Below are 27855 nucleotides of genomic sequence, written 5' to 3' on the forward strand. Positions count from 1 at the left end.
ATGAATATGCAATAGATAATGTTAAAAAAAAGTTTAAAAAATATTTAAGTAAAGTACAAGTACCTCATATTTATACCGAAGTCGAGGAGCTACTTAAATTAATGTACCAATAACATCCCTCACTGAAATAAATTTAATTTAAATTTAATTTTAGAAGAACACAAACTTTAACTTCACCAATCAAATCCACAAAACCTTATTTTGGTCAAGATACAAAGGTTTCCTGTGATGCATGCTAAAAAGTATGTTCCATCAGGAACCATGGCCTCAAAAATATCATTTTCTTTTTTTTTTTTTTAGAAAAGTCCGTTTTAGTCTCAATAAAAATTATAGTAAACGATTTTACGTGTCAGATTTTCTTTGCCTGTATCTATGGACTGTACAGGTGTCGCTTTTGGTCCAGCTCTCTGTGGGCACATTGGAAAATAGCAGTAGATATATTTTACACGACAGTTCTAATTGTAAACACCGGATGGCGCACTTTGAGCTCTTACTGTACTCTCCATCCATTGATGCAGTTGTACACGGCTGGGGTAGGAGTGTAAGACGGACGCCGTATGTGTCCAATCACATTCGAGAGTTCAGGTTCTAAACTGCGGGACGGACCAATCGACTGCCGAGAAATGTGTAAAAGGCTTGGTTTGATTCAGCCTCTTACGGTACCCTAGACACTTCGGTAGAAACGGCCCTCTTTTAAAGTTGCTGGGGGAAGAGTGGAAGGACCCGGTCAAACCGAAGGAAGGGGGCGCGGATTGAGCTCGGAGGATAAATATTTACACATTATTCCTCGCCGGAGGACTGTCGTTCAACCAAGCTCAAGGTTCGGGGACTGTTTGCCTGTTTATAAGTTCGTTTACATAGCTAACGTCAGCTAACTAGCCGTCCTGTTTTGCTAGCGTACGCTACTTGGCTAGTAGCTAACTAGCTAGCTTGCTTAGCTCGAGCTCGTATAAGCTCATTCATTGTTCCAGTTCGCTAACATTGCTCGATTTGCTAGTGCGAGCCTCTCGTTAGTCAACCGATGTGAATTTAAGCGTGTAATATGAGTAGCTAACTGTTAGTGTCCGTCTCCTTTTCTTTCTCTTCTTGAAATCTAAGGTGCAGCACAGAACACCAAGGACTCTCCTGCCCGAGAACGTCAGAAAATAAAGAAAATGGCGGAACCAGACAAATTAAACATCGACTCTATAATTCAGCGTCTCTTGGAAGGTGAGGAGAACCAAACCCACTTTGCTGTAATGTACTTACTTTAAATTTTGTGACATAATGACGGAAGTGATTTTTTAAAGATTTTATACACCAGGTAAGTCGGGTAAAGTTAAAGGCAGTCATGTTGTAGTAACGTCAGCCTACTTAAGATTGCTGTGATATCAGACTCGATGGTTGGATTTGGACGAAAGGCGGTAGCCAACTTAAACCGGCTTTTTAAAAATGTTGTTTAACCAAAGATCAATTTTGTTGTAGCCATCATTTTTTGTTTTCTTAGAGATGCATTATTACTGTGTTGTCTGCACATCAAGGTGTAATAGGTGGTTCAGTAAAAAGGAGGAACAACGTTTAGATGTAATGCTAATTATACCTTCTAATACACCATTGGCCTAGGGTTATGTGGTTTTGGGTAATGCATTATGTTTTCCATCCAGGATGTGATGCTTGGCTGAGATTTCTTATTTGTATATGACTGTTATTGTTTTGTTAGTGGTATTTGAGAGTGCTATTTGCTGTGTTGCAGTGAGGGATCATTACTTGTGGCTGTTTTTGTATTCGTCAACACTGGCTTTGCCATAAGAACTGTTTTGCAGTCATAGTTTTTTGACCCCTTTTGTTGCCTCTTTCCCACCAGAGCTTCTCAGTTACATGGGTGGACTGTCCTGTGTTGTGCTTACTGTTTAGCAGTGGAGGATCTGATTACAATTTGCAGCCACAGCGCTCCCAGGAGTGCAATGTTAATGAGGTGTACAAACAAAGATGCTTTGATTGGCACATGCTCGCTGTTGTACTGTGTGAAACTGCTGATTGGCTCTCTGCTACTCCAGAGACACTTTTGTAAAAAGATATGAACTGCTTACACCTTCCTTTTTCCTACAAAACAGTGTTCTGCATCTTGTTCTTGCCCTTGAAAACTTAGATTTAAACAAGTGCATGGATCAGAATAGTTTTAAAAGCATTTTTTATGTTTATTACTTAAACATTTAGTTTTGTGCGTAAATGATTCATGAAGTAAAATGCATGAAATTGGCTTTGCGTAAAAGAAACTTGAGCCATGAGGCATTCTTCAGCCTGGTATGGAGCGATTGGTATTAAGTCTTTGCCAGCCAAACTGCTCTTGAGTAGTAGGATACACATGCCTGACTGCCCACTGTATACAATGTGTGGAGACAGATTTGTTATGGTTCAGGCTGTGTGAATGTGTATGAGGGAAAACAGCGCTGTTTTTATCTTCACATCCACATGATGATTGTGTAACAGGAGCCCAGAGGACATCAAACAGAAACATAAATCTCTGTACAGTTCATTTAAAGAGCACAAGAAATACGGTTGTGACCTCTGAAGTCGTCCTTCCGCGGTAAGTGCTCTGGTTGCAGAAATACTGCGTGCTTCACACGCAAACATCAGTGTTGAACTGTTTGTATAGAGACCTCTTTGTCTGATTGTATCACAGGAACATCATCTATGTTGGTTTTGGGCGCTTGTGGCTTTGATACATAATATTTGCTCCGTTTAAGCACTGTATCAGCAGAAGTTTTGGCCTGTAAATGAGGAATGTTTACAGGGCTAACAATATAAATGTGACCTTAGCCCTCTGTTTATGTACCGTCTTATATATAGGCCCTGCATGATCAGCCTAAGCTGAGCCTTTGGAAGTGATCAGGATTATTCACAAATATACTCGTGCCTCCTGGGAGTGTGACTTTGACTGTGGACCCTGTTGGCTGCTGCTCTCTTTTGTACATGGATTGTTATACTTGGGCCGTGATAAGGTTGTCTGGCAAACGCAGGAGAAGACAAACAAGCCTGACTGTGGCAATATTTATATCCTCTTATGTAACTCACTTGACCTTTTTTTTTTTTTAGTCTGCAGTTGTGGTTTTATTGAGTAACCACTCGCCAGTCAAGATAACAGTTGTCAAGATCTACTTATTTCAAGACTACTTAAATACTTGCCCTACTGCCAGCCCACAACCAAAAGACTGATAAATTATTAACAGCTCACCCTCCTGTTTACAACAAGGTAGCCCTCCTGCTGGCTGACTGTGTGTTGAGACCCAACCAATTAAATGTGTTTGGATAATGAGCACTTTCTATTGGATTACTGCTGTAGATCTCGAGCTGAGTGAACTCTGGGCGTGTATGTTGCTAACAACATGTCTGCAGAGCGTGACATCACATAGGCTCAGCCGGAGCACCCATCACTGAGTCAGGAGCGTTGGACCAAACCTACTGTTGATTCCAGCTTTGCTTTTCTGCAGTGCTGGTCCAGCTCTTTGTTTTCTGACCCTGATCAGCGTACTGGAAACCCTTTTGTCTGTGCCCCCGGATGATAGGCTCAGTGTAGCCCACTGGCTATGTGGCTAACTTTGGAGTAAGCTCTATCAGGGCTTAGCCTTCTGTAATCCAGGTTTAAAGTGACTAGCAGCAATGCAGTATTTATACCCACTTTTCACTGTTTAAGACCGTGCTGTAGATGCAGCGGCAGGATGATTTCTTCTCTCACCTTGTGCTTTGTATGCACTACTACAACTGTATTTGTTTTACTGAGAGACAGTGTGCTGGGTACTCTTTGAAGTGCTGGAACTGATGATTCTTCTCATTACATTTAAGATTTAATAGTTTAGATTTACTTGAGTTGGTTTTACTCTTCAGATATTTTAGTTTTATATTTAAGATTAATATAGTTGAGGTTATTATCTATTATTGCTCTTAGAATTCCTTTTCCTCACAAGGTCCTGATTTCTGATTTGATATCGAGTTGGTTAGGGGTATTTCAGTTACAATATCAATGCGCCTCTAAGCTGGTGCATTATCAACATGTTTAATGTTTACTATAAGAATTGACCCCAAATAAGTAACATCATGTACCTTTTTATTTAACATGACCAACACACAGCAGTCAACACAATATTAATAGTTTAAGATTTTCAGTCTGTACATCTGGCTCATGGTTGTGATTAAACGAACTGCGGTTCAACTTGCGCGAGATTTGGCCACGAGATCTCATAGCATGAAGAGCAAAACCACACGAGAGTTATAGGGAAAGCCATATTGTAAAACAACATGCTGAAAATACACTCGTGACCAAAGAGAGTTACAAACATCAGTACAAAACTAACGTACATATTCATGGACGCACACGTGATAAAGAGTCCGTCAGCGATCATTGATGTCTGCGTAGTAGGTTCAGTAAACACATCCAGGCATGTCTCCTTCACTTCTGTGTTTTGGGGGAGTCGTGCTACGTTCAGGAGCGCTCAGAAACCTGAGTGATCAGACATGTTTTTACACCTATGTATTAATCGATATTGGGTCATTCAAATGAGAATCGATTCGAATCGGAAAAAAATTATTTTTTTAACCCAGCCCTAGTCGTCAACTGCAATGGCTAATAAACATTAAGAGCATAATGTATTCATTTTTATATTCTTAGAAAGGTTTGAAAAATGCATTTAAATCGGTGATCCGATTGGTGATTGGCAGATCTAAATAATTGGTATTGGCCCTAAAAATCCTGATCGGCGCGTCCCTAATTAAAATCTAAAGGGAAGCAGAACACTATCAATGCGTCCCAGGGAAGCGCCTCATTTCCCTTTCCCGTACAGAACGATACATTATGAACACGAACCTCTTTTTAAAAATCACAGTAATCATCAAAAGAAACCTTGCTGTCAGAGCACCGCTGTTTCAACTCTCTGCGCATGTAATTGGCGCAGACGAGCTTGTGTGGAGTCTCACGACATGCTTGTTCAACTGCTACAACAACTAGCCCGTCACCACTGATATAATTTCAACTATTAAGGATACAAACTTGGTAGTGGTTAATAAACTTAAACGTTTCCACCACTCGTGTTGTGTTCACTCATCGATGATGTTTTACCTTCTGGGGGACGCGCTGTAGTTACATGAACTAAACATTCTCGGGCAGCAGGCTTGGGGTGGCGGTTAACTGCCAAACCGCGAGGAGGCCATAGTGTTTCACCACGGTTAGAACAGTTCAGTATCGTGACTGCCCTATGGTTTCACAGAAGTTTCCATATTAGAGTTCATCTGCGGCACTGTGAGATTTTGATTCCCAAATTGTTTCTATTAATTTGACGCTCCCTTGTGTCACTTATCTTGTGTAATTAATTGCATTATAGTTGTAATAAACTGAATGATTAAAGATACCACAAGTTAATTTCATCACTTGGAATATTAATGTTTTTAAGGAACATGAAAACAAGAGCTCAGTGCTCACAAGGAAACTGCTTCACCATCAATCACTGGGAAACGGATCAGTCACAAATGTTTCTTTCATGCTGGTTGTGATCGATGGCTCTCTGCTACACTGTTATCCTTAGACAAAATCAGCTTCGCCACAAAGGCAATGTGCAGAAAATGAAATAGCTTTGTACACAGAGATCCTGATTGGTTTTTAATTTCTTGTTAAGGAAGTAGGGTTCATTTGGTGTATACACAGCCGTTCGTAAAAGCTTGATAGTCACAAGTTTAAAGTGGTGGTAGTTCTCTGTCAGTGTCCAACTGGACTTCCTTGTTTTAGCATCATGACTAATTGTGATCTCGGCTATCATTTTAGGCGAAGCTTGTGTAGCCTCGCCAGCAGTAGGAGGAACAATCCCTGTCTCAATCATGAGAAAGAAATGTACAAAGTCACACTTCTACTCTTATTCATCGCCCATCTGCGTCACTTCCATTGTTTGGCATTTAAAGGTGACACCATTCATCTGTCCCTTTAACCAACTCCCTTCACACCCTGCTCCAAAGTCATTACTCGTACGATACCTGTTCAGTAGGCTGTGATAAATTGCCTGGCTAGACTCCTCCTCATTAGGCTTGTACAGTTTGTGTTGGGATCTGCTTTGGCATCAAGCGGCACATGTAGGAATGGGGGTGTGTTTGATTCTGTCGGTGATACAAACAGCCCAGATTCCAAACTCCATTAGAAGCACTCTTGCATAACACGGCACTGTACACACACTGGCTGCGTTATAGTTGCTGTGTATCATGTCCACACCCTGTGGTTGGCATGTCGATGTGCAAATGTTTTGATCTGAATTATTAGCAGTACTCCTGGTTAGTCTCTCGCCTCCGAGACTACCAACCCTTTCTCCTGTTGCCGTCCCTGCAGTCCCACCTTTTCAAGCCTTGCAGCCACGATGACTCGTATCGCTGTGATGTGTCATAATGATACAAATAGTCTGTCAATAAAGACGATTTGAACCTTGTTCACGTCTTGTATATGATTTCTGTGTTTGGCTGCGTTCCGTGTGTGGGGTTAGTGTGAAAAACAAGACAAGGAGAAACTTGACAAACCTGCTGAATTCTTTAGATGGCATTAGTGGAAGTAGACGACATGACGAGGAACAGAATGTTACCATTGTTATCTTTATGTATAAACAGGTACTGTTTTATTGAACTACATGTCACAGCCTGTTACTTGACCCCATTTTGATGATGTTATTACCACCGCTTCACATTCTTTTTGTCTTTTACAACAGTGCAAACTAAGAGCGCTAATCACGTGTTTGCACTGTTTGCTGCAGCTACATCAGATAGAAGAGGGAAGTGGGTTGCAAGTCTCTCTCATAGCTTGGGGTTAAACTGCCGCCGAAGCAGAAATACGTGCTTTTGAGGCCGACATCAGGCTAGTTTCCACTGATCAGGTTGTTCTCAGATGCTGAGATCTCTGTGTGCACAGGCTTGTAAACCTTGAGAGTGAAATAAAATGTATTTTTTCCTCTACATGCTGTCGTTACCTGCTAAAGTGGCTGTTTGACTGGAATGCCAACAGAAATTGCCAGCATTTGGCTGGTGGGAGGTATTAAGTTCCCCAGTCTGGAAGCCTTGCTTATAATCTGAGGATCACGTTTCACTGCTGCACCTTTTTCTGTCTTCATTCAGTGTTTCTAAGAACTCTTAACAAAGGTGTGTCTTTATCGTGTTATTGTATCATCCACAAACACACCAGCCCTGATCCCTGTCCAATATCTTTCTTTTTTTCAGTGAAGGGATCTCGGCCGGGGAAGAACGTCCAGCTGACTGAGGGTGAGATCCGTGGCCTTTGCCTAAAGTCCCGCGAAATCTTCCTGAGCCAGCCGATCCTGCTCGAGCTCGAGGCTCCCCTCAAAATCTGTGGTGAGTGTGAATGTGTCAGAGTTACAAATGCATCAAGAACAAGGGTGAAATATAAACTCAAAGATATAATGCTGTAGACTGACTCCAATGCGAGAGATGATCAACACCGTACCTTGTTTTTTCAATGCTCACCAGACAGTTTGTTCATCTATAATTGCTGCTTGTCCAGGTTGTTAAGTGTGCACTGGCATGCAAAAGCAGCTACACCCAGTAGCAGTAAACGCCTGATGTTTTAATTGCACTCCTCTGCTGCCCCCTGCAGGTGATGTCCATGGTCAGTACTATGATCTGCTGAGGCTGTTTGAATATGGAGGCTTCCCCCCAGAAAGCAACTACCTGTTCCTGGGTGACTACGTCGACAGAGGGAAGCAGTCGCTAGAGACCATCTGCCTGCTTCTAGCCTACAAGATCAAATATCCAGAGAACTTTTTCCTGCTGCGTGGAAACCACGAATGCGCCTCTATTAATCGAATCTACGGCTTTTATGACGAGTGTGAGTGCAGAGTACTCTTGTAAACTCGGAGAATGTTACACCCGTTGACTGTTGCACTAACCTCTCATCTCTCCTCTTGCTGTTAGGTAAGCGACGGTATAACATTAAGCTGTGGAAGACATTCACAGACTGCTTCAACTGTTTACCCGTGGCTGCCATTGTAGATGAGAAAATCTTCTGCTGTCATGGAGGTACGTCTTGTAAGATATGTTATGATGATTGGATAATAGGAGCCAGGCTAAGATGTGTGTACGGTCTCCCTCCAGGCCTCTCTCCCGATCTTCAGTCTATGGAGCAGATCCGCAGAGTAATGCGACCCACAGACGTGCCTGACCAGGGTTTGTTGTGCGACCTGCTGTGGGCGGATCCAGACAAAGATGTGCTGGGCTGGGGGGAAAACGACCGCGGTGTTTCCTTCACGTTCGGGGCAGATGTGGTGGCCAAATTTTTGCACAAACACGACATGGACCTAATATGCAGGGCACACCAGGTATGTTCAGCCAGAAGGCCTTGTGCCACGGCTCTCTGTAAGCTGTAAGCATTTGTCCTCTTTTAATTTTGTATGGAGGGAATGGAGATGTATTATATTTGATTTTATTCAAGTTCAATATGCTCTTTTTAAGCTCTTGTAAAAAAAAAACTTACATTTCTTTAGATTATTTCATTTTAAATAATCAAAAGTCAGCTGGTTACTTCAGGAGTGTTGTTCAAGCTGTTAAACAAGCTGAAACTCTGAACCAGAGATGCTTTACTCAACCAACTAGACTTAAACCAGCGATGGTTTGGAAAAGTGCAGTGCACTTAGTGTGACTTCCTGTACCTGTGTCACATGGCTACTGCAACTGCCTACTGCTTTAGGAGACCAGCAGCAGGGCCTGAGTCTATTCATTCAAACGGGAGAAATAAATGCGAGCTCAGATTGTGTCTGATTTCGCCCCAAAGTAAATACCTACCACCTGCCACCTAATTTCTGATCATTCTAACCCTAACCTTTCAGACTTTATCAGGGGAAATAAACATAGTTTAAGTCTTAGTAATCTCTCTCCATAGAATCAGCACATGGAGGCATGTTTGGGCTGTGAAGTATTCTTGCATCCATTTGTAGTTTGAGAAGTATTGTCAACTAACGTTTTAGCAGGCATTGGCTGTATAGAAAACCATCTGTATACAGAGCAAAAATGGCGGAATACATTGGGTTTAATGCAATACTTGAACCCATCAGCTATCATCTAATGACTAGTTAGCTTTTATTAATCAATATGCAACAGTTATATGCACATACAGTAACTGCAGCTGTTTCTGAAGTTGCTAGTTGGACTGTAAACAAAGACGAGCTTGCAGAAAGAGTTCCTTTATTGCTTATCTAGCTGCAGTGTATATGTGAAACCATGAAGTCTTAAAATGTAACAGTTTTTGTAGGAGGGAAATAGACCATACTCACTTAGGAGACAGGAAGTGTGTACCGTCTCTAATCATTGGAGTATCATGGAGTACATCATCTTTAGAATTTTTGCAACCACTTTACCACTTGACTGATCAGTTCCATGCCTCTGTTATTTTTTTGTACGTGTGAGTGACAGTCTCCTCTCTCCCCTCAGGTTGTAGAAGACGGTTATGAGTTTTTCGCAAAGAGGCAACTCGTCACCCTTTTCTCGGCTCCCAACTACTGCGGAGAGTTTGACAACGCCGGTGCCATGATGAGTGTGGATGAGACGCTCATGTGCTCCTTCCAGGTTTGTAAAACAGAGACGCTGTATGTTTGCTGTTCTGCTAGTATCAGACCAAAACGTGAATGAAAAAGGGACAATGGTTTGACATGTGTTGATCCTATTTTTCTGTTTTTGTGTGTTTTATTAATATCAAAGTTTGCATGCAAACTAATTGAAAATGTCTCTCCTACAGATTCTGAAGCCAGCAGATAAGAAATTGTATCCTTACGGCGGAGGGGGAGGAATGGGATCTGGGAGACCGGTAACTCCACCGCGAAATTCAGCCAAGGCCGCCAAGGCCAAGAAATAACACCTGCTGGCTCCCCCTCCCACACCCCCCCACACCCCACACCCCGTTGGCCCAACGCTCTTTCTTTCCTCTACCTCCCAAACCTGTTTCTCCCTCGTCACCAAATGGCAACAAAGCAGACAAATGTCCAGGGTTCAATAATATTTTTGTCACTAAAATTATTTTTAACTGTTTGTTCGGCTGTTTGGCTGCATTTTCTGTGTGAGTGTGTAAAAAAAGTGAGAATGATCCAGAGGGAATTGCTGTATTCTGTTTGTATGTTGTTTTTTTTCCCTTCCTCCTTTGCCCTCTGTTCTGTTTTCTTGTCATCTTGTAGAGATGAGTTCTCGCCCATCCGTGATGTAATTTCAAACCTGGGTGCAGGAAAAGGAGGAGGAGGGGAGGAAGGAAAGAGGAGCCTTAGCTGTTTATGCTAAGGCCCTGCACTGTTTAATGCTAAACACAAGCTTTTGTACATCCTGTTTCAGAGATCTGTGTATGTCTGTGTGATGGGTAAGGAGGGGGCGGGGGCGGGGGTGGGGATCACATTGCACGGTCAAATGGAAACAGCACATACCACACACACACACACTGGGTGCACAGGTGCAAATATGTGCAGGTGAATCTTTGAATGAAACAGATTCACGATGATTTGGTAACATTTTTTTCTCTTCCCTATGAAAACCAATGATTTGACAAGGCGGTAATGGATGTGAAATTGTGTCTCTTTTATTCTTTTTTGTAGATACATGAAACCAAGATTTTTTTTCTTTTCTTTTTAGTTCACTGAAAGTTGACTATTAATAAAAAATAAGTGTTTATTTGAATTTCGCTATCATGCTGATCACTTTGTGTTCGCCATTGCTTTGTCATTTTCCTGTGTGTCAGCCATCTTTGGCTGTGCTTGTCTTTTCAGTTCGGCACCTTAAATTGACAGCAGCTTGAAGAGATGTCTTATGAACGAGACTCCCTAATGTAAAGACTTTTAACGTGTAATTCACTGCCCGGCTTACACTTCAATAAAAGGGCATTTCACATGTTGCTTCAGTGTGATTTAGCCAAAGACAATTCGAAGAACTGCAGCAGAGTTCGGCCCACGGCTGCTTTCAGATCCAGATGTTGACACTTGATGAGAAATCTCTTCAAAGCTTCCTTTTTTATTGTTTTGTTGGCCGTTTAGAAAGTAATGACGTCAAGAAACGGGAAGTAAAATGTTCTGTCTGTCGCTCGATGCCTCACAACGCTCAGCAACCCTCACACACATAATACAATACCACCATGTGCCGTTGATGTTTCACAAGTAGATACCAATACTTCTCTGTACTGAACTAACACAGCGCTCTCAAGACTCCTACTGAGGAGAAGACGTTATGGTTTCCCGTATTCGGCTGCGATCAAAAGCGAGATGAGATGGTGAATCATAGCTGTGACCTTTTCGGTTTGAAGTGCGCTAGTCAAGACCACTTCAGTTGAGTCCGTCATAAAAACAAGAGTGGGCTTATTGTAATTTAAACCCACACCAAATGAGAGTAGCAAACAGGGAACATGACGACTAAAGAGACGGTGTTCGGAGAGTAAAATAGTACTAGGTGGCCCTTTAAACTTGATAGCTTGTACAGCAAAGTCCCAATGAAACTAGCTTAAAAATTAGCTGCAACATCAGGTAACTCCCAGCTTCATAGCTACAACTGTATAGCATTTACTAAATAAGTTTTTACGCTTCTTAGATGGTGCTATGTAAATTAGCAAGAGCGTGGAAGTGCTTTCATTGCTTGTAAGAGAAGTCATTGTCACTACTTATCTTTCAGCTGACATAAGCCCAAAAAGCCATAGACAGTAATCTTCACACGGTATTAGAAGTGATCAAAGCGGATCCTGTGACAATTGTGAAACCTTAAACGACACACCTGACAAAAAAAAAAGATGTTTTGCTTGGCTTTTAAGAAAAATAGGAGCTGTTGTGTATTAAAACATCATATCACACGTTAGCCGTTTAGCATTCCTTCCTGTCGTGCTTTAAGTTAAATTCAGGCGTACAGGGTGTCCCAGTGAAAGCAGCCTGTAGTTCAGGAACGGCTGTTGCAACTGGTGAAAAAAATATTTCTTTCTACAGTGTTTCAGGGTATCTTCCTGCCCATTTCTAATAACCTAAACACACTCTATCCCCCCAGTACATAATGAGTGTGTCTGGTTCTGTTTGTCTGCCGTCTGTCCTCATTCTGCAGCGCTCTGTCACCAGTAAATATTGGCCCTGGTTGAGTGTAGAGCAAACAGGCCCCACCTTTATCCTTCCACTTTCTCAGCAAGAGGTTCTAATCTCTGATTTTCTAAGAGAATTAAATAATTGTAAGTAAGCTTTATTCAGAATCCTGCTTGGCTTTCGAATTACAGAAGGCGGATAAAATATATAGAATTGGAAGTCATCGTGTGCTCGTGTTCAATTCATTTCCCGTAAGATCAACTCAGGAAGTGAAATCAAAATGAAAACAAATAGCATAAGGAAATCATATTTATATTCATATATTAAGAAAAACATCATTTATCACTAGTATAACAGGATATTGGAAAGTCACATGACCTGCAGCTTCTGTTCACGTTGGCGTAATTGACATAAGTGGAGCCAGGGGGGCGGGTGGGGGCGACGTTCAGAGTGACCTGGTGCTTTAAATGTCACTTTTGATCTGTAAATGAAACAAGCCCACCTTTTGTGGATTCATATGATGTAGTAAGAGATCTGAACATGTACAGACGTTTATGGTATTGAAGTGTAATAGAATTCTAAATCAGTGAGTACAAGGCTTATGATGTTTCAGCTTGTGTCTCTAACAACACAAACAACGACGTGGCTCCTTTAAGAGATGACGTATAGAAACATATAGAACTCGTAGATCTTCTGAATAAATGGTCCAATAAAGAGGACACCGTCATTCCCATTTTCATAGCTGTACAAACCTTTGCTTATAACATTTTTTTTATTCTAACTCTATTTACTGTTGTTACCTCTAAGAATCTGCTCTTTATTTACTTTACTTTTGTTCATATTGTTTTTACTGACAAATTTAACGCTAGATACGGCAAGCTTCTTAGTGTAGGATTTTATAATCAATCAGGGATGTTTTGCACCATGCACTGTCGCTGGGTAGATAAGAAATTATTAGATAATTACAGTTAAGAGGAAGAAACAGAAGATATGAACTGTATTTTTTATTTGTATTTCATTTGTTTTCAAATCAATCACAAATTGTCTCTGTTACAAGGTAGAAATAAAACATAGAATTTGTATATTTGTGTCTGGTTTTTCTTTCCAAATGTTTCTGAACGCAGCGTGAGAAGTAGTCTGCTGAATGTTACATTTCAATTTTGCATGGAAAATCACAGTAGAGGCTGCACGGTGGTGCAGTGGTTAGCACTGTAGCATCACAGCTAGAAGGTTCCTGATTCGAATCACGGTTCGGATGGAAGGGCTCCGGCTTCCTGCCACAGTCCAAAGTGCCCATATGTGAGAGTGTGAGCATGAAAGGTTGTCTGTCTCTATGTCTCAGCTCTTTGATTGACAGCCGATCAAACCAGGTGTAACCCTCCTCTAGCCCAACGACAGCTGGGATAGGTTTAGGATAACCGGTATAGATAATGGGTGGATGAAATCAAAGTAGCATCAGCTGCTTGAAAAGACTTGTTCAAAAGCACTGGAATGTCGTAATTTTAACACCTTTTTTTTTTTGCAAAGGCTGCCTCTACTGTCAATCAAATATTTTGGCATGAGTAAGGGTTGTCTCTCTTTCCCTGTGTGCATGTTTACTTGATTATTTATTCAATATCACCTCAGACAGCACAAAGACCAAATCAAAAAGAGTCCAGTGCTGAGGTTAGGCAGCATTGTTTGCTTCAGTCTCTGTGCATCTCTTTATCTTTCCTTTTTCTTATCCTTTTTTCTGTCCTTTGCAGGCATTAAAGGTGTGAAGCATGCTGGGAGAACAGTGAGAACATTTCAGAGGCAATGAGCCAAAACCACTGCTATAAAACTCTGCTGCTTTAAACTGAAATAGAGCCAACCCAAACATGCTCTGAAAATCTATTTCATTTCATGCAAGGAGGAGTTTGAAAATTACACATTGGAAATAAGATGAAAAAGATGTTCATATGCGTGAAATACAACACAGTGTACATAGTGTAAGTGAAGAAAAAGAAGACAGGATATTTATGAGTTAGTAAGGATATAGAAGTCAACCTCAAACTGGACTAGTTTGTGATAATGTAGAAGATAATGTAGGGTAACGAGCAGAAGCTGCAACATTCACATTGAGGAGCTGTGTATTGGTTGTAATGTTCCTGCAGATTTATGAGGGTGCAGGCTGCCTCAAGTCCTCTACAGTGAAGGTACCACCAGTCAGCTCGTAAATCATCCTGCTGATTTATTAAGCAGACTCACGTATGTAAAACAAAGACATCAAATTTTGCTCTTAAAATGAAAGCTGAAACGCTGAACGTGCACCTGCATGGTATGATTTAAAATGCTAATATTATTTAATTAAATACTTTAATGGTAATTTTCAAATGTGGGTCAGGACCCATAAACGTGTACTTTGACACCCTGTTTATCAGATGTCAAAGATATGTTTGGATATGCTGGATGAGTGGGAGATAATGTGGTCCCTGAAAGTTAACTTTGAGTCTTTATGGCACAATCAGTGAACCAAATGTAAACAAAACCCAAGACTAAAAACTGATAATTTGACATTTCACAACTTTCAAATTGATTGTCGGACCTTTTCTTAAATACCTATACACTAGGCATCATCACATTTCTTAAGAGTCGAGAATTCCTTGTGACCATTATTTTCCACCATGCAAGTAATCCAGCTCATTTCATCCTTACATTCACACACAGTGCCCCCTTGAGCGTGCAGCAGCGATTACAGCTTAAACACATTCTACGGCTGAAAACAAAATTTAGCTTTCTTCTCCGCGTAGACCATGAACCTCATTAAATATAAAATCAACTCACTGAAGTCGCTTTGGATATCTAAAGTTGTTGTGCTTGTTATCAGCAGCTTAGCTCACCTCCTACTATGTTGTCACTCGGGCCACTCTTGGCCGGTCCAATATGGCACTCGCATAGACGTTTCTCAGCATGGCTCCGCCCATATAAGAGCCTATCCAATCAGGAAGCTTTAAACAATGCAATGGGTTTGGTTAGGGAAATTGACCTTGACCCCAGCGAATAGCGCAGTTTGTGGGCGTGGTCAATAGTAGTTCGGTTGCACTGGACGTTGCCCATCAACTTTTGCTACTAGATGAGCCTTTTGCAAAGCTAGTTAGCTTAGATACACAACATACATTTTTAAGCATATTTGGCGTTGTATGTGGCGCATTTTGGTCTTTTGGAATCCACTCTGGGATCTGCAGTCATCAACTAACCAAAAAATTCCAGAAGTGACGAGGAGACTCCATTTTCCCAAGCTGCTGGCCTGGCTAGCCAGCAATACCGCGGAAAGCTAGCTGGATATATTGCTAGGCTAACTTTCCCTGCCAGCCCCAGCAAGCTAGCAGCTTGCGATAGATTGTCTAACTGACGATACTTTCGTTGACTACAAAAGACTCCCAGGTATGTTTTCGAAACCACATCTCAAGTATGCATCATCGTGAGAGTATATTGCTTCGCAGGTTGGCTGTTTGCATCTGGAATTCATCAACGATCTATCGCAGTCTTGTAAGGTTAGCGTTAGCTGCAGACCGCTAGTGCTACCATAATGTTAGGTACCTCAGCTGATAACCCTGCATATTTTCCGAGCAAGCTGACAAGCTAAGCTAATATGGAAGCTAACGTGAACCAAGGCACATTCCTAACCTAAACATAGCGTTATCTTTCACTGCTTACAGGAGGTATGTTATTCTAACTGTAGCTAAAAACACCGTTGTATGACGGGGGTCTGATCCAGCATTAGCGAAAAAGAAACTAATGTGATGCTAATGTTATGTTATTTGCAGACTGGATTAGCTGAAATGCTTGCTGATAATTATGGTTTGTTATTGTTGTCATAGCGGTACTTTGACCCTGTGATTGCAGCATGCTGATGGTGGGAGGCAATGGACGGATGCACTAGAATGAGTGTGAAGGAGCTGTGTGAGACCGATGACCTGGCCACTGGTTTGGTGCTGGACCCTCTGCTGGGCTTCAGCACCCATAAAATGAACATCAGGTAGTCTGTCAATTCAAGCAATGTCACAAACCTGGGGTGTTATTGAAACTGTATCTTGTCGGTTTTTCGAGAATTGTTATTATTGATGATATTTTTTATTTTAGATTTCCACATTAGCACAGTATTATGAATTATTTTTTCTATTCTGCATATTTATGTTTTTATTTTGACATGTATAAACATATCATGCCCCCCTCACCTACCCTTCAAGTGTCTGGTATACAGACACATAAGTTAGGCTTTTATTTACCTGGTTAATAATAGTGTGTGCAGGTCAGATATAATAGATATAATGCAGCTGTATTTTTTGGAGGGAAAATTTTATTTGAGTCCTTTTAGTTTTTTAGTTGCAGGTTTTTTGACTTATTAGAATAGCAAACATAAATTAATACTTTACTGGTAAATATGAATTCAAAATGGTCTAAAAATTTGTCATCAACATTTTGTTTTTTTGCAAGTTTAAGTTGCAGATTTAGTTGAATTTGTGATTGTGTACTCTGAGCACATCAAGTGATAGAAATGTTTAGTTTGCAGAACTCGCAACAATGCAAACCCTTCAGAAATAGCATTATCATTATATATTTATATTTTATATATAAGTGTTGACTGACAAGTCTGTGCGCAAAAATGTACACACCCACACTCTAGACTTACACAGACTGTTTAGACTTTGTTCTGCCACTCTTTCTGCTCTTCTCATACGCCATTATCTGCTCTTTTCTCCTCTGCAGTCCCCAGCCCGAGATCCGGCGCTGGGGAAACCTAAAAGAGACTCTGCTACGCTTTCAGCGTACGCATGACTTCAACACCACGTTCGAGGCGTTAACAGTGGGCGAACTTGCTGGTGACTACTTCAGTGCTTTGGGAAGCCATCGGCAGGAGCTGCTGAGGCAACATGTAGGCTGGTGTTTTAGCTTCCAAATAAGTGTACTAATTAAATAATTTCACGCCATGTTAGTTATTCAAACTTGTTTTGGCAAAATATATAAAACAATAACTTTTGTGCATTTAAGATTCCATCTTTTTGTATCTGTCTAAAGTTATAAAGAAAGTCAGCACGATTTGTGCATGTGTCTCCTGAATGTTAGGACACTAAACCGTCTGTTATGTCTGCAGGTGTATCGCTACCTCAGCGCCTTCCTGTTGGATAGCGGTGTCAAGATTGAGTCCTGTGACCGATACTCCTCAGAGACCAACGGAGCAAAGATAACCTCAACAAGGCACTGGTAATCACCCACATTCTCAACACCTATTTATCAAGGCAGCATATATCTGACCTTTAAGTGCTGCAGCCCCTGGACTGTGTTTTTCTGAATTGTAAATATGTGTTGCTTGAATTGTCCCTCCGCAGGTTTATTGGCGAGCGGGTGGAGGTCCTGCTGGGCTGCATTGCCGAGCTGAGCCCCACTGACAGCGCTGTGCTAAGGGCAGGAGTCAATGACTTCAGTGTGATGTATTCCACACGCAAGCGCTGCGCTCAGCTCTGGCTGGGGCCTGCAGCTTTCATTAACCACGGTGGGTTTGTTTGTTTTCATGACTCATTCTTTCCAAGCACACACGCATAACGCACACGGATGTACCAATTTAAAATTTTCATAGCTGATTGGAGCGGTCGACCTCACCTTCCAGGAGCAAATGTATGAAGGAACAGTCTATAGTCCGAATGTCAACATAAGAAAATCCATAAACCAACATTCAAAAGCCGATAATGGAGCAGCTGTCACTCTTAAACCGATTGACTCTTTTATTGCATGAAGTCATACTTTACATGAATTAAGTCTCAGTCATTTGTGTTTAGAAATGTTTCATAACTGACATTCCTACTGAAAGCGGACAATAGTTTCATTAGTTTAGAGACTCTTCAGTTGTATATCCAAATATTTCTGAAATGACATGATCAAAAATGATTTGGTCATGTTTGGTCTTGTTGATCCCAGGATACGTTTTCAAGCTCAACTAGCAAAAGTTTTCTCTGTTTTAAATGTTACTGAATTTAACAGGATCCACTTTTAATGTAACAAATGAAATCTTGTCCAGTTATTTTTGACAAATGGTCCCCATGAGTTGTGATACTCTTTCACGAGAATCAAAACACTATCAACTGATGTTATATGTTCTGTCGTTCTTATAAAGAATTTTATTTACGAAACTTAGTTTAAAATATAAAGTTATAGCAATTTCCTTTGTTTCTTAAACTGAGACAAAGTCGTACTTTACTTCTGGTACGCATCAACAATCGAGCGTGTTGTGTAGTTGACATCAAAACACAGATTCATTAACAAATTGTGCACCAGAAAGATGATGTGTAGTTAACTTCATTTGTTTTGCAGCGAGGTAAAACCATAAAACATTCAGAAAACACAGACAGGTAGACTCGGTTACAAAAGACATTAACACACACAAGAATACAAGAATACATCAGGTGACAACAGGACGCTGAGAGTATGTAAAACCGAAATCAATTAAAAACCATAAATAGTTAGCGGAAGTGAACAGGAAAAGTTGTAACGTATTGGGTCACGATTAGAATTTAGTAAATGTATGGCCTGAGTGCTGAAAGAATTTCTCATCCTGTTGGACTTTGCCTTTGGTAATCTAAATCTGTGAAGAGGATGTCGTAATATGTTACATGTTGTAATACGCATGTGAGACACTCACCTGCTGCCGGTCGCTACAAGAGCAGCGACTTAGCAGAAAGTTAAGCCATGACTGTTGTATATTCAGCCAAATATCAGTCTACTTAGTCACAACCCAACAACTGCGGAGCTGAAATGCATAGTTGATAATTAATTGTTCAACTGTAAAACAAACAAACAATCATGAGTTCTAGCAACTAAAATGTAAAAACATCCTGGTTTTAGTCTTTTGATAAGACAATCAATTAAATGTGTTGTTGCAGAACAAAAGTCGTTCAGGTTGAGCAATTCTTATAAGACGAAATAATTATGCAAAGACATCAGATTTATTTACAAAGAAAACAACCGTTAGTCGTAGCCTTTTGTGTTTTAATATAAGTCGTTTTTTCATTCCAGTAGCATGTTGTCAGTCATACAGATAAGCAGCTTGCTCCTCACAGACCGTGTGTCGGCCCACCGTGCTAAATGACTTGTAATGTGTACAAAAGATGGAGTGAAATTCTCGTTAATCTTTGGTCCACTCAGAGGCCAGTTTCTGACAAGATCTCTTAATAGTGTTTGAGAGTTAATCAGCTTAGCCTTTGAGCCTTCGCCAAATGAATTCAGTACAAGCCAGCTGATCAACAAAATGTTGAGTCCTTTATTCGTCGCTGTGATTGAATTAATATTAATATCTTTCTTCTGTGTTTTTCTCTCTTTATTTGTCCTTCTGGGTCAAAGACTGCAAACCGAACTGCAAGGTAAGCATCAACATTTACGTCTTATCGCTTATCAAAACTGATTTAACGATTGAAGTGATTGATTTTCTACTCTGACAAACGCTCATTAGAACAAATCTTATTTGTTTTATCTTGTTAGATTCGTCATTGTCAGATTTCTTCTTCTGCTTCTGCTCTGTGTTAACGTGTCCCACGGGCCATCGCTTGTCTTTGTCTCATGCTGTTTTTTTTCTCTTTTCACCCGCCCAGTTCCTCCCTGGTGAGAAGAATATCGCATGTGTTGAAGTGATCCGACCCATCTCACCTGGGGAGGAGATCACCTGTTACTATGGCGCCAGCTTTTTTGGCGAAGGCAACGAAATGTGTGAATGCTGCACCTGTGAGAGGTGGGTCCGTCACCTGATCAGACATTGTCTTTACTTGGGCTCCTTTTTCCTCTTTTGTCATGAAGATCTTTTTGTATCATTATGAGAAAACTTAGATTTTATTTAATGATTTAAATCCCTCTTTAGGAACGGAGAGGGTCACTTCAAACACAGAGGGAAGCTGCCTGAATGTGAAGAAACAAAGGACCCTTTGGGGCAGAAGTACCGCCTGAGAGAGAGGTATCTCCGTCACCACAGAGAGAAGGGGCACTTCCCTACAAGGCCGACTATACCAGGACTACACTCAGGTATCTTTAAAGGTAACTGCTTTATGATTTTCACTACAAATCTAATGCAAAAATACAATCTACATTATTGGCTTCCTAAAATTCCCCTAAGCGCCACAGAAGGGGCTCAAAACTGTTTAACAAGGATATATTAAAAAGCAATTTAACACAAAATGTCAAGAATAACAGATTGTAATACTAAATGCTCAACAGTGTGCTCAGTAGTTATTAAATGCACCATTAAATTAAAAGCCTGAGGCCAACCAACACTGCTCATTGGCTAAGATCCACTCAGATCTAGTGTTAGAAACTGCTGCAGTTCAGGCGATACATCAAAATGAAGTCAACTAAATCTTTGTTTGTAAAATCATATTTCACCTTTCTGTATGACCTCTTTGAACTTGAGTTAGCATTATATGTTATAATAACACTGTAACACCTCTACAGTGTTTGAACTGAGACATAATCAGGCTAAAGAGGTCGAACAACTTGTCTCACGCTCAAACAGATGGGGTGTGTTTAAAGCTCTGTAATTAGTGTGAATGCGGTCATTAAAATACGTGTTTGAAACATGATCCACAGGAGCACTGGGCCTCATTTAGGAAGTAGATTGTGTTTCTTCTTCATGACATAAACAGTCAGTACAACATGAAACCTGCAAGGCGCATGTTATAGTGAATGGTAAACAATATTAAAGCACATCTGTTTTCTTTTGTTTGCGCGTGTATTCTTATTTTTTGAACAAAACAAAGGATTTAACAAGGATAGAAAGTAATTTGATGATATCTTTCTTGGGAACATCATAAATATGAGACCACACACACTAATGGATTTAAATAAATTGATTTATTTAGATATTTTTAACTATGGATGCACGATGTTATCGCTAGTTATCGGTATCGGCCAACACGCCGATATAATTAACCAATAAAATAATGGGCTGCTGCATACTTGATTAAATGACCGACCTCGGCGCAATGTCCCCGGCGTGAAGAAGATCTGCGCGGCGCAGCGTGATGACGTCACGTGTGTCTACCTGCAACATGAGAGAGTTAAAAGCCAAAATGTCCGTGGTGTGGAAGTTTTTCAAAGAGTCCGAAATAGAAAGCAAAACTGGTATTTGCAATGACTGCTCAGCTTCGGTGATGTGAGGAGGAGCCAAGGCAAAGCCTTTCAACACTACAAACTTGATTAACCATCTCAAGACCCGTCACCCCGACCGTTGTAACAAATGTGATAAGAGTATCACCATTATACTGAACGCTAATTCCAATACAGAAGAGAGTTGATGATCTCTGCAATTAGGTGTGCGGGATAAAAATATCGGTATCGGTAATCGGCTAAATGAGTTGTAAAATATCGGCATATCGGCAAAAAATCCAATATCGTGCATCCCTGTTTTTAACCAATTATTAGCTTCTTTTTTTATTTTATTTGTGTAAAATGCTGGAAAATGCTAATTTTTGTCGTTTATTTTAGAGGTTATGAACATGCTTGAATTTAAATATAATCTTGCAAAGTGATTTCCAGCAATATTTGCGTTTGGTCACTTGAATTCCCTTTGTTCTTTTTAAAACCGAGATGTTATAATGTGAGGATGGGGACCTCTGGGACACACTGATTTGGGTTGGACAACTATGGACACAATGATTCGGTTCAAAGAGGATTCTTTAATTCCAACTGCAGTGGAAATTATATTCTGCTGAATACATTTACAGTAATTAATCTCAAATCTTTCCACAAATCAGGGTTCAAAGCTCTTTATACGATTCACACAACATTCAGAGAAGTGTAGTTATTAAGTAACATAGCTGTAACTCTCAATTAAGCTAGCGCACCTCGAGGCACAGCAATAATTATACACAAAGTACATAAAGGTTTACATACTAACAGGAAATAAACTTGCATTTAAGTAACAGAAACATAAGCAATTTCTCACCTTGTTGATTCACGCACACAGATCAAAAGGGCAAAGTTACGGGGGGTTAATTGTCCGTGCTGATTGATTAAACTGCGACGTCACTGAGCTGCACTGAAAATGATGCTGGTAATGCTCGTATCTGCATGCTCCTTAGCGCTCACACCAGCCCTCTGGGAGCGTGCAGGGCTTTTGGACATATACGTTTATTTTAGTCACTTTTTTCTGATGTTTTGCTCTGCTTATGTTGCACCAAAGAGATTCTTTTGTATGCAGCAGCTTCAAATTTCAACTGTGTCTTTCTTGTTGTCTGTCATACACAGCCATCCCCTCCAGGAATTCCTTCACCCAGCAGATGAGGAGAAACGCCCTGAAGAACAGAAAATTTAGTCAAACAAAGAAGTGGAGACGAGACAAGCACAGACGATCAGGACCGCATCCACTGAAATCCTCCCCGGCCAAACAGCGACGGGCAGGTCCACTTTTGTCTCAAGTTGATCTGAAGGATCTTAGAATCAGAGTGCGGCGCCACTCAGTGGATTTCTTACTCAACTGTAAGGATCCAAAAAGCAAAGAAAGAGCCTTGCTTCAGCAGCTGGAGGAAGTGAAGCCAAATAACATCAGTGAGGTAAACTTAAAGCCTTTCACTCTAAATTCCTCCATGCCAGCTCATAAGAATAATAGACCCACAGTAAATGGCGCAGGCCTTAGTGGGAAGTCTATCACAGTGGTGGATGGGCAGGCAGTTCACCAGAGAACCTCCTCGAGAACGAGAAGCATGGTTAAGTCCACGCTCACACATCAAACAGGGTGTGACATTACAACGGTTTGTCAGCCTGATGGAGTCAACAAAACCTGCAGTGCAATACAACAAGAGGCTGAACAAGCAATCACAGAGAGTCAAAGCATCAAGAGCAGCAGCACCGAGTCGGCTGCTGAGAAAACACAGTCCAGGACCATCAGAGCTTCATCCCTGTTAGAAGTTTGTCCGAGTGTCACAGATAGATCTAAGAAAGCTGGAGACAATCCACCAATATCCCTGAAGCAATACCTTACAGTCAACATCACACGGTTATCATTGTCACAATTAGTAGAAGCAGGAAAGACTTGTGAAGACAGAAGACAGACAGTGGAGTTAAGAGGAAGGAACAGCCAGCGTCCTAAACCAGCGCCTCTGTCAGTGCAGACAAAAGGGAGAGCGTCCAGATCTCAGCAGAGGCTGCAAGGTAGTCCTGTGGTTTGTGCAGCTGAGGGCAACAGAGGGGTGAGGGAAATGTTTTTTAAGGCTACCGATAAAGTTAATTTGAGGAAGCGACATGCAAGTGAATCTGAGGGTGATTTATCCCAAAGCCAGAAAGGGGAGGATGATAAGGTAATCGAAATACAAACAGTGTCAGAAGTAAAAGATGACGCACAAAAGGAGCAGCAGGACGTGCTTAAAAACAAAACTGAAGGGCAGGAAGAAAACAAAAATGATGAATCAACAATTAAGGATTGTGAAAATGTCCGAGCTCTGGAAGAAGTGAAAGAGCCAGAATGTAAAGCAGTGCCCGATGAAAAAACGACACGACAAAATAACGTGCAGTGCATTAGAAATAAAGCAGAGGAGGGACTTGTTAAACAATCAGAACACATGGATAGGCATGTGGGTAAACCGCCAGTATGTAGGCATAGAGAAGATGTAATCATAAAGCAGGCGAAGGTTCTGCTGTCTGATATCTTAAGAAAAGATAAATCCCTAATAGATAAGAGGTTACATGGAGATATTGTAGAAAGGGTGTTTTCTACATCGGCCTTTAAAGAAACACTTAGTGATGAGGAAGACGAAGAAGAGACTGATATAAATGGAGGCCGGTGTAAGTCATCAGTGCAGAGGAGGATCAAGAGACGACGAAAGATGAGGCCTAGAGCAGTGAAAACAAAAGTGGAAAGTAAAGGCACCAAGGGACACTTGAGCAAAGAGGTTTCAGCCGTAGTAAAGACTGAGTTGAGTGAGGATACTTTGTCGCTTCAGTCAACACCGAGGCATAAAAACCCACTTGCCACCTGCCTCAACACACTACCTCACAAGTCAATAACATCAGCAAAATCCACGACTAATTTGCCCTCAGACACCAATCCACAGGCACACATACAGTCCAACATACCTCTGAAGAAACGTACATTTCGTAGCTCGGTGGAAATAGACTCTGAACAAGGTCTGAATTCTGCTTCAGATCAAGCTTCCAAAGAAGTCGCAGAGTTAAATCCATCCGCAGAGCTGAGTCAGGACCTCACCACGTGTTCAGAGGTGAGAAGCGTAATAAAGAGAAGCTGTAAAAGGAGAACAAAAAGAACAGAAATCCAGAGGTTAACCTCAAAAAGGATCACAAACTTTACGCGAGTGCTTCGCTCTCGAGCTCATGAAGCTCAGCGGAGCCATTTATTAAGGAGAGTTCGAAAATGTAAATTAGAGAGGCAAGATGTTGACTTTGACAAGGCTCAGACACCAGAGAGTGATGAGTTATCAGAGGACACACAAGCTGAACGTCCTACTAAAATCCAAAAGCGGTTTGGTAAAACTCACCATAAATCCCAGAAGGAAGATGAGGTGGAAACTTTTTTTCAGGAAAGTGATTTGGAGGAGACAAAGCCGGACCTCAATTTCAAGATTCGCTTTAAGAGGCGGAGAGGAAGAGTGTGGGAAATGCAAGGAACAGGATTGGAAAATAAAGCATTAAAAACGGAGAAGGGAGACGAGTTGGTGACATGCGATCCCTTTAAAGCCATCATGGATTCGGTTTCAATTTTAAACATGGAGATGGAGGCAGCTCAGGCTCATGTGCAGGCTAGTAAGAAGTCAAAGAGCAGATTGCATCGTTTAAAAAGAAGAGGTGAGAGGCTGAGTGAAAAGAAAGCAACGAATCCCTCCCCAGAGGCAAAATCGGACAAAGATCTTGATAAAAATGTATCTGGGCCTATTGAAAAGCCCAATGACAAAGTAGAAAATAAAGAGAAGCTTGATCAGGAACTTCCAAATGGAGTCAAGCTGATGCCAGAAAAAAGTGAGAGTCCTAAAAGTGACAAGAATGTGTTGTCAGCTGTAGGACAAGCAACAAAAATTGAAGATCGTTTTGTAAGGAATTGCTGCCAGTTTGAAACTGGGTCACTACAGAAACTGCAGCCCGAGTTGGACTTAAATGGTCTGCCATTACCAGTGCTTAAACTGCGCAGAAAGACCGAGGATATTTGGGAGGTGGACAGCAAAAAGGAGCTCAAACAAACTGAACTGAAAGAAGAGCCCTGTGTTAAGAAAGAAATGACAGGTCACATTTTAGGGAAACAAAAAAAGCTCAAAGAAGAAAGCTTGACATTTCAGCGACTGAACAGCAACTCAGCACTTCTGAAAACAGAACCCCCACCATTTTCCCTATCTCTTTCACCGTTGTCTCTATCCTCCCCCCTCAATGACAACAAAACTGAAGTTAGATCGTCAGCTCCAGATACAGTCATTGACAGGCCAGAGATGAGCAGCGGAGGAAGAAAACAGAGGTACAAAATGGAGAGAGCACACAAGTGTGGGCCTGTAGAAACACCCACCCCCTGTCTTAGTCATACTCTCCAACAAATTGACAACAGTCTCTCTAGACTCTCTGAGGGCTTGTGTTCATCTCAGACTTTGGAAAAGCCAACAGCCTGTTCCAGCACTTCTAATTCAGTAATCCAGCCTCCGTCCCACTCTCCTCCATTCACAACCGCTGATACCATGCTTTCCAGCGAGCCCAGCTTCACAAACTGCTGTGATGATATTCTGGACTTTCAGTGTCTCAACTTTGAGGGGTATTATCAGCCGCAGAATATCCTTCCATCCTCCCCGTCTGATCTGTGTTCACTGGATCCACCGACAGATCCTTTCAGCAGCCCCCTTTCTCACAGCCCGTCTGATACATGGACTACTGAAACGCCGTACCTTGGCCCTCCCAGTCCAGGAAATAACTTCACCAGTGAGGATCTGCAGTTTTTTCCAGGTCTTATGTCCTCCAAGGGTGACTCTGTTCCTCTGGAATGTGAAGCAAGGGATACCTCCAAAGACAGAATCCAAGCCAACCCTAATTTCAGTTTTTCAGCTCTTGCCAACCACGACTTGGCTGCTAAGGACAGAATTTTAAGTAAAAATCCAGGAATGAGGCTGTCCAGAGAAGACCTCAGAACTCAGTCCTTTGCTGCAGTTGGCAAGCCTCGATTGTTTGGCACTGTTACATCTCAAACTCCTGTTACGATAAGCCAACCTTCCTTTAACGTCAAGGCGAGCACCAGTCAAGCCAAAGGCCAGTCTAACCTTAGAGCCCAAGGTCCCTTCCATCGTATGACCATTCCTGGTAAATCCCAGTCTTTTGCAAGTAGTCAGCCAAACACGGTCAGAGGAGTGTCCCAGGGTTGCTCTACTAAATCCGTCCCATCATCTCAAATGTCTAACAAATTCCTCTCTCCTCAACTCTTCACTGTGAAAACTCCCAACCCTCCTGACAATCCATTTAAGTACCATGAGAAAACGTCTTCAGTTATTCACAGGGTGCTAAAGTTTCAGGGTGGGGAACAGACTCAGAACTTGTACAGTGCACCTTGTAAGGACAACATGGCGGCTGCTGGCAGCCCAAACGTCACATCCAGAACACTCAGTGCAAAACCAGGTGCTTTTGAGAAGGCGCACCAGAGTCATAAACTAGGTGTTGGTACAGACGGTTATCATAAAGGTAACATTTCTGTTCAAAGCTTTGGAAAAGATGTCATCCAACATGGGTCCCAAAGCAACCTCAGCCGGTCCAACCCACATTTCAACAAGCCCAACTCTTTCCCGCAGTCTTTTAACAAAAGTAAGATGTCATCCGCTAAACATGAAAGTGTTGAGACCAACATGACATACAAAAACCTTTCATCGCTGCCTAGACCCTTCTTCTTTCCCAGCAAAATGTCTGAGAGTTACTTGTCACCACAAGACAAGAGTTTAAAACAGGAAAGGTCCACTACATCGACCTCAGAGAAGCACCAGCCATGTTACACCCAACAAGACCCTTTTGATTTTAGCTTTGGCTCGTCTCTTTCGCCCATGTCTCAGCACAACAGCCCCCAAGTGGTCCACAGTACACCTCCTGGTACACCAGCACCAGCACACAAGAGTCAGCCCTCTGCCTCCTCAGCCTCCTTCCCTTATGGCTACCAAGGTCCTCCTTATGTACTGAACTTCAGTGGAGATCACTCATTGACCCTCGGACTCAGGGATGGGGCTGAGGGTTACCCAGGATTAGGCTCAACAAACTACACCTACCATTGCCTGATGGAACCTTCAGGCACCCAAGGGCGGCTGGTTCTGGAGCCCTGTGGGCCCCAGCTATCCAACCCAGCCTCTTTTTCTTTGGGTGGCTTTACAGGGCTCAAGGGTCAGGAAGAACATTGCAGGAAAGACATGCAGCAACAGTGTCAGCCTGGGGAACACCAAGGCGCACCACACTATGGACCTGTTACAACGTCTCACTCCATGGGTGCTACAAAACCCAAGAGAGTGAGGTTAGTGGTGACAGACGGCACAGTAGACTTAGATCTCCAGTACTCGGATTGATTTATACCCACCGGAGTCACTGGATCCCAGAGTATATTTGGATGTTGTTTTGCTAAAGGGGAATTATACAATTTCTTCCACAAGATGTTTTGTAAACACTGTAATTCATAGTCTACTAGTTATTAACTAAAGCCCGCTGACTGACCTTTTTCTAAACCTTTATTTTGATGGACTGTTAATAACTTGTACAGGGTTTTTAGGAAACAGCTTGTTTTAACTACTGTATGATTTTAAAAAATGAGGTATCCTTTACAATTTGCTGACAATACCAAATTACAAATGCATAAAGAAAA

The 27855-nt window shown here is 41.6% G+C and overlaps 2 protein-coding genes across 2 annotated transcripts; both read left to right on the top strand.

The window, feature by feature from the left end:
- Positions 1-686: 686 nt before the first annotated feature.
- ppp1caa (protein phosphatase 1, catalytic subunit, alpha isozyme a) lies at positions 687-13123 on the top strand. Its single transcript, XM_069675833.1, has 8 exons — positions 687-820; positions 1099-1209; positions 7219-7350; positions 7613-7843; positions 7930-8034; positions 8110-8333; positions 9442-9576; positions 9746-13123. The coding sequence occupies exons 2-8, from the start codon at positions 1155-1157 to the stop codon at positions 9860-9862; spliced, it is 999 nt and encodes a 332-aa protein (XP_069531934.1). The 5' UTR covers positions 687-820; positions 1099-1154; the 3' UTR covers positions 9863-13123.
- Positions 13124-15376: 2253 nt separating this feature from the next.
- On the top strand, positions 15377-27766 carry kmt5c (lysine methyltransferase 5C). Its single transcript, XM_069676343.1, has 9 exons — positions 15377-15446; positions 15909-16041; positions 16773-16938; positions 17158-17267; positions 17393-17556; positions 19398-19417; positions 19646-19782; positions 19909-20081; positions 22290-27766. The coding sequence occupies exons 2-9, from the start codon at positions 15929-15931 to the stop codon at positions 27560-27562; spliced, it is 6156 nt and encodes a 2051-aa protein (XP_069532444.1). The 5' UTR covers positions 15377-15446; positions 15909-15928; the 3' UTR covers positions 27563-27766.
- The last annotated feature ends 89 nt before the right edge of the window (positions 27767-27855 follow it).

The sequence above is a fragment of the Semicossyphus pulcher genome, unplaced genomic scaffold, assembly GCF_022749685.1.
Source record: "Semicossyphus pulcher isolate SPU_LCO1_2020_fin unplaced genomic scaffold, fSemPul1.0.p SCAF_25, whole genome shotgun sequence".
Classification (NCBI taxonomy): Eukaryota; Metazoa; Chordata; class Actinopteri; order Labriformes; family Labridae; genus Semicossyphus; species Semicossyphus pulcher.

Excerpts from the sequence above, each read along its gene's own strand:
- kmt5c (XM_069676343.1), top strand. The coding sequence starts at position 15,929 with ATGGACGGATGCACTAGAATGAGTGTGAAGGAGCTGTGTGAGACCGAT. Across the intron at positions 16,042-16,772 it reads ACCCATAAAATGAACATCAG|TCCCCAGCCCGAGATCCGGC; the intron begins GTAGTCTGTCAA and ends TCTCCTCTGCAG. Across the intron at positions 17,557-19,397 it reads TGCAGCTTTCATTAACCACG|ACTGCAAACCGAACTGCAAG; the intron begins GTGGGTTTGTTT and ends TCTGGGTCAAAG.
- ppp1caa (XM_069675833.1), top strand. The coding sequence starts at position 1,155 with ATGGCGGAACCAGACAAATTAAACATCGACTCTATAATTCAGCGTCTC. Across the intron at positions 1,210-7,218 it reads AATTCAGCGTCTCTTGGAAG|TGAAGGGATCTCGGCCGGGG; the intron begins GTGAGGAGAACC and ends TCTTTTTTTCAG. Across the intron at positions 9,577-9,745 it reads CGCTCATGTGCTCCTTCCAG|ATTCTGAAGCCAGCAGATAA; the intron begins GTTTGTAAAACA and ends TCTCTCCTACAG.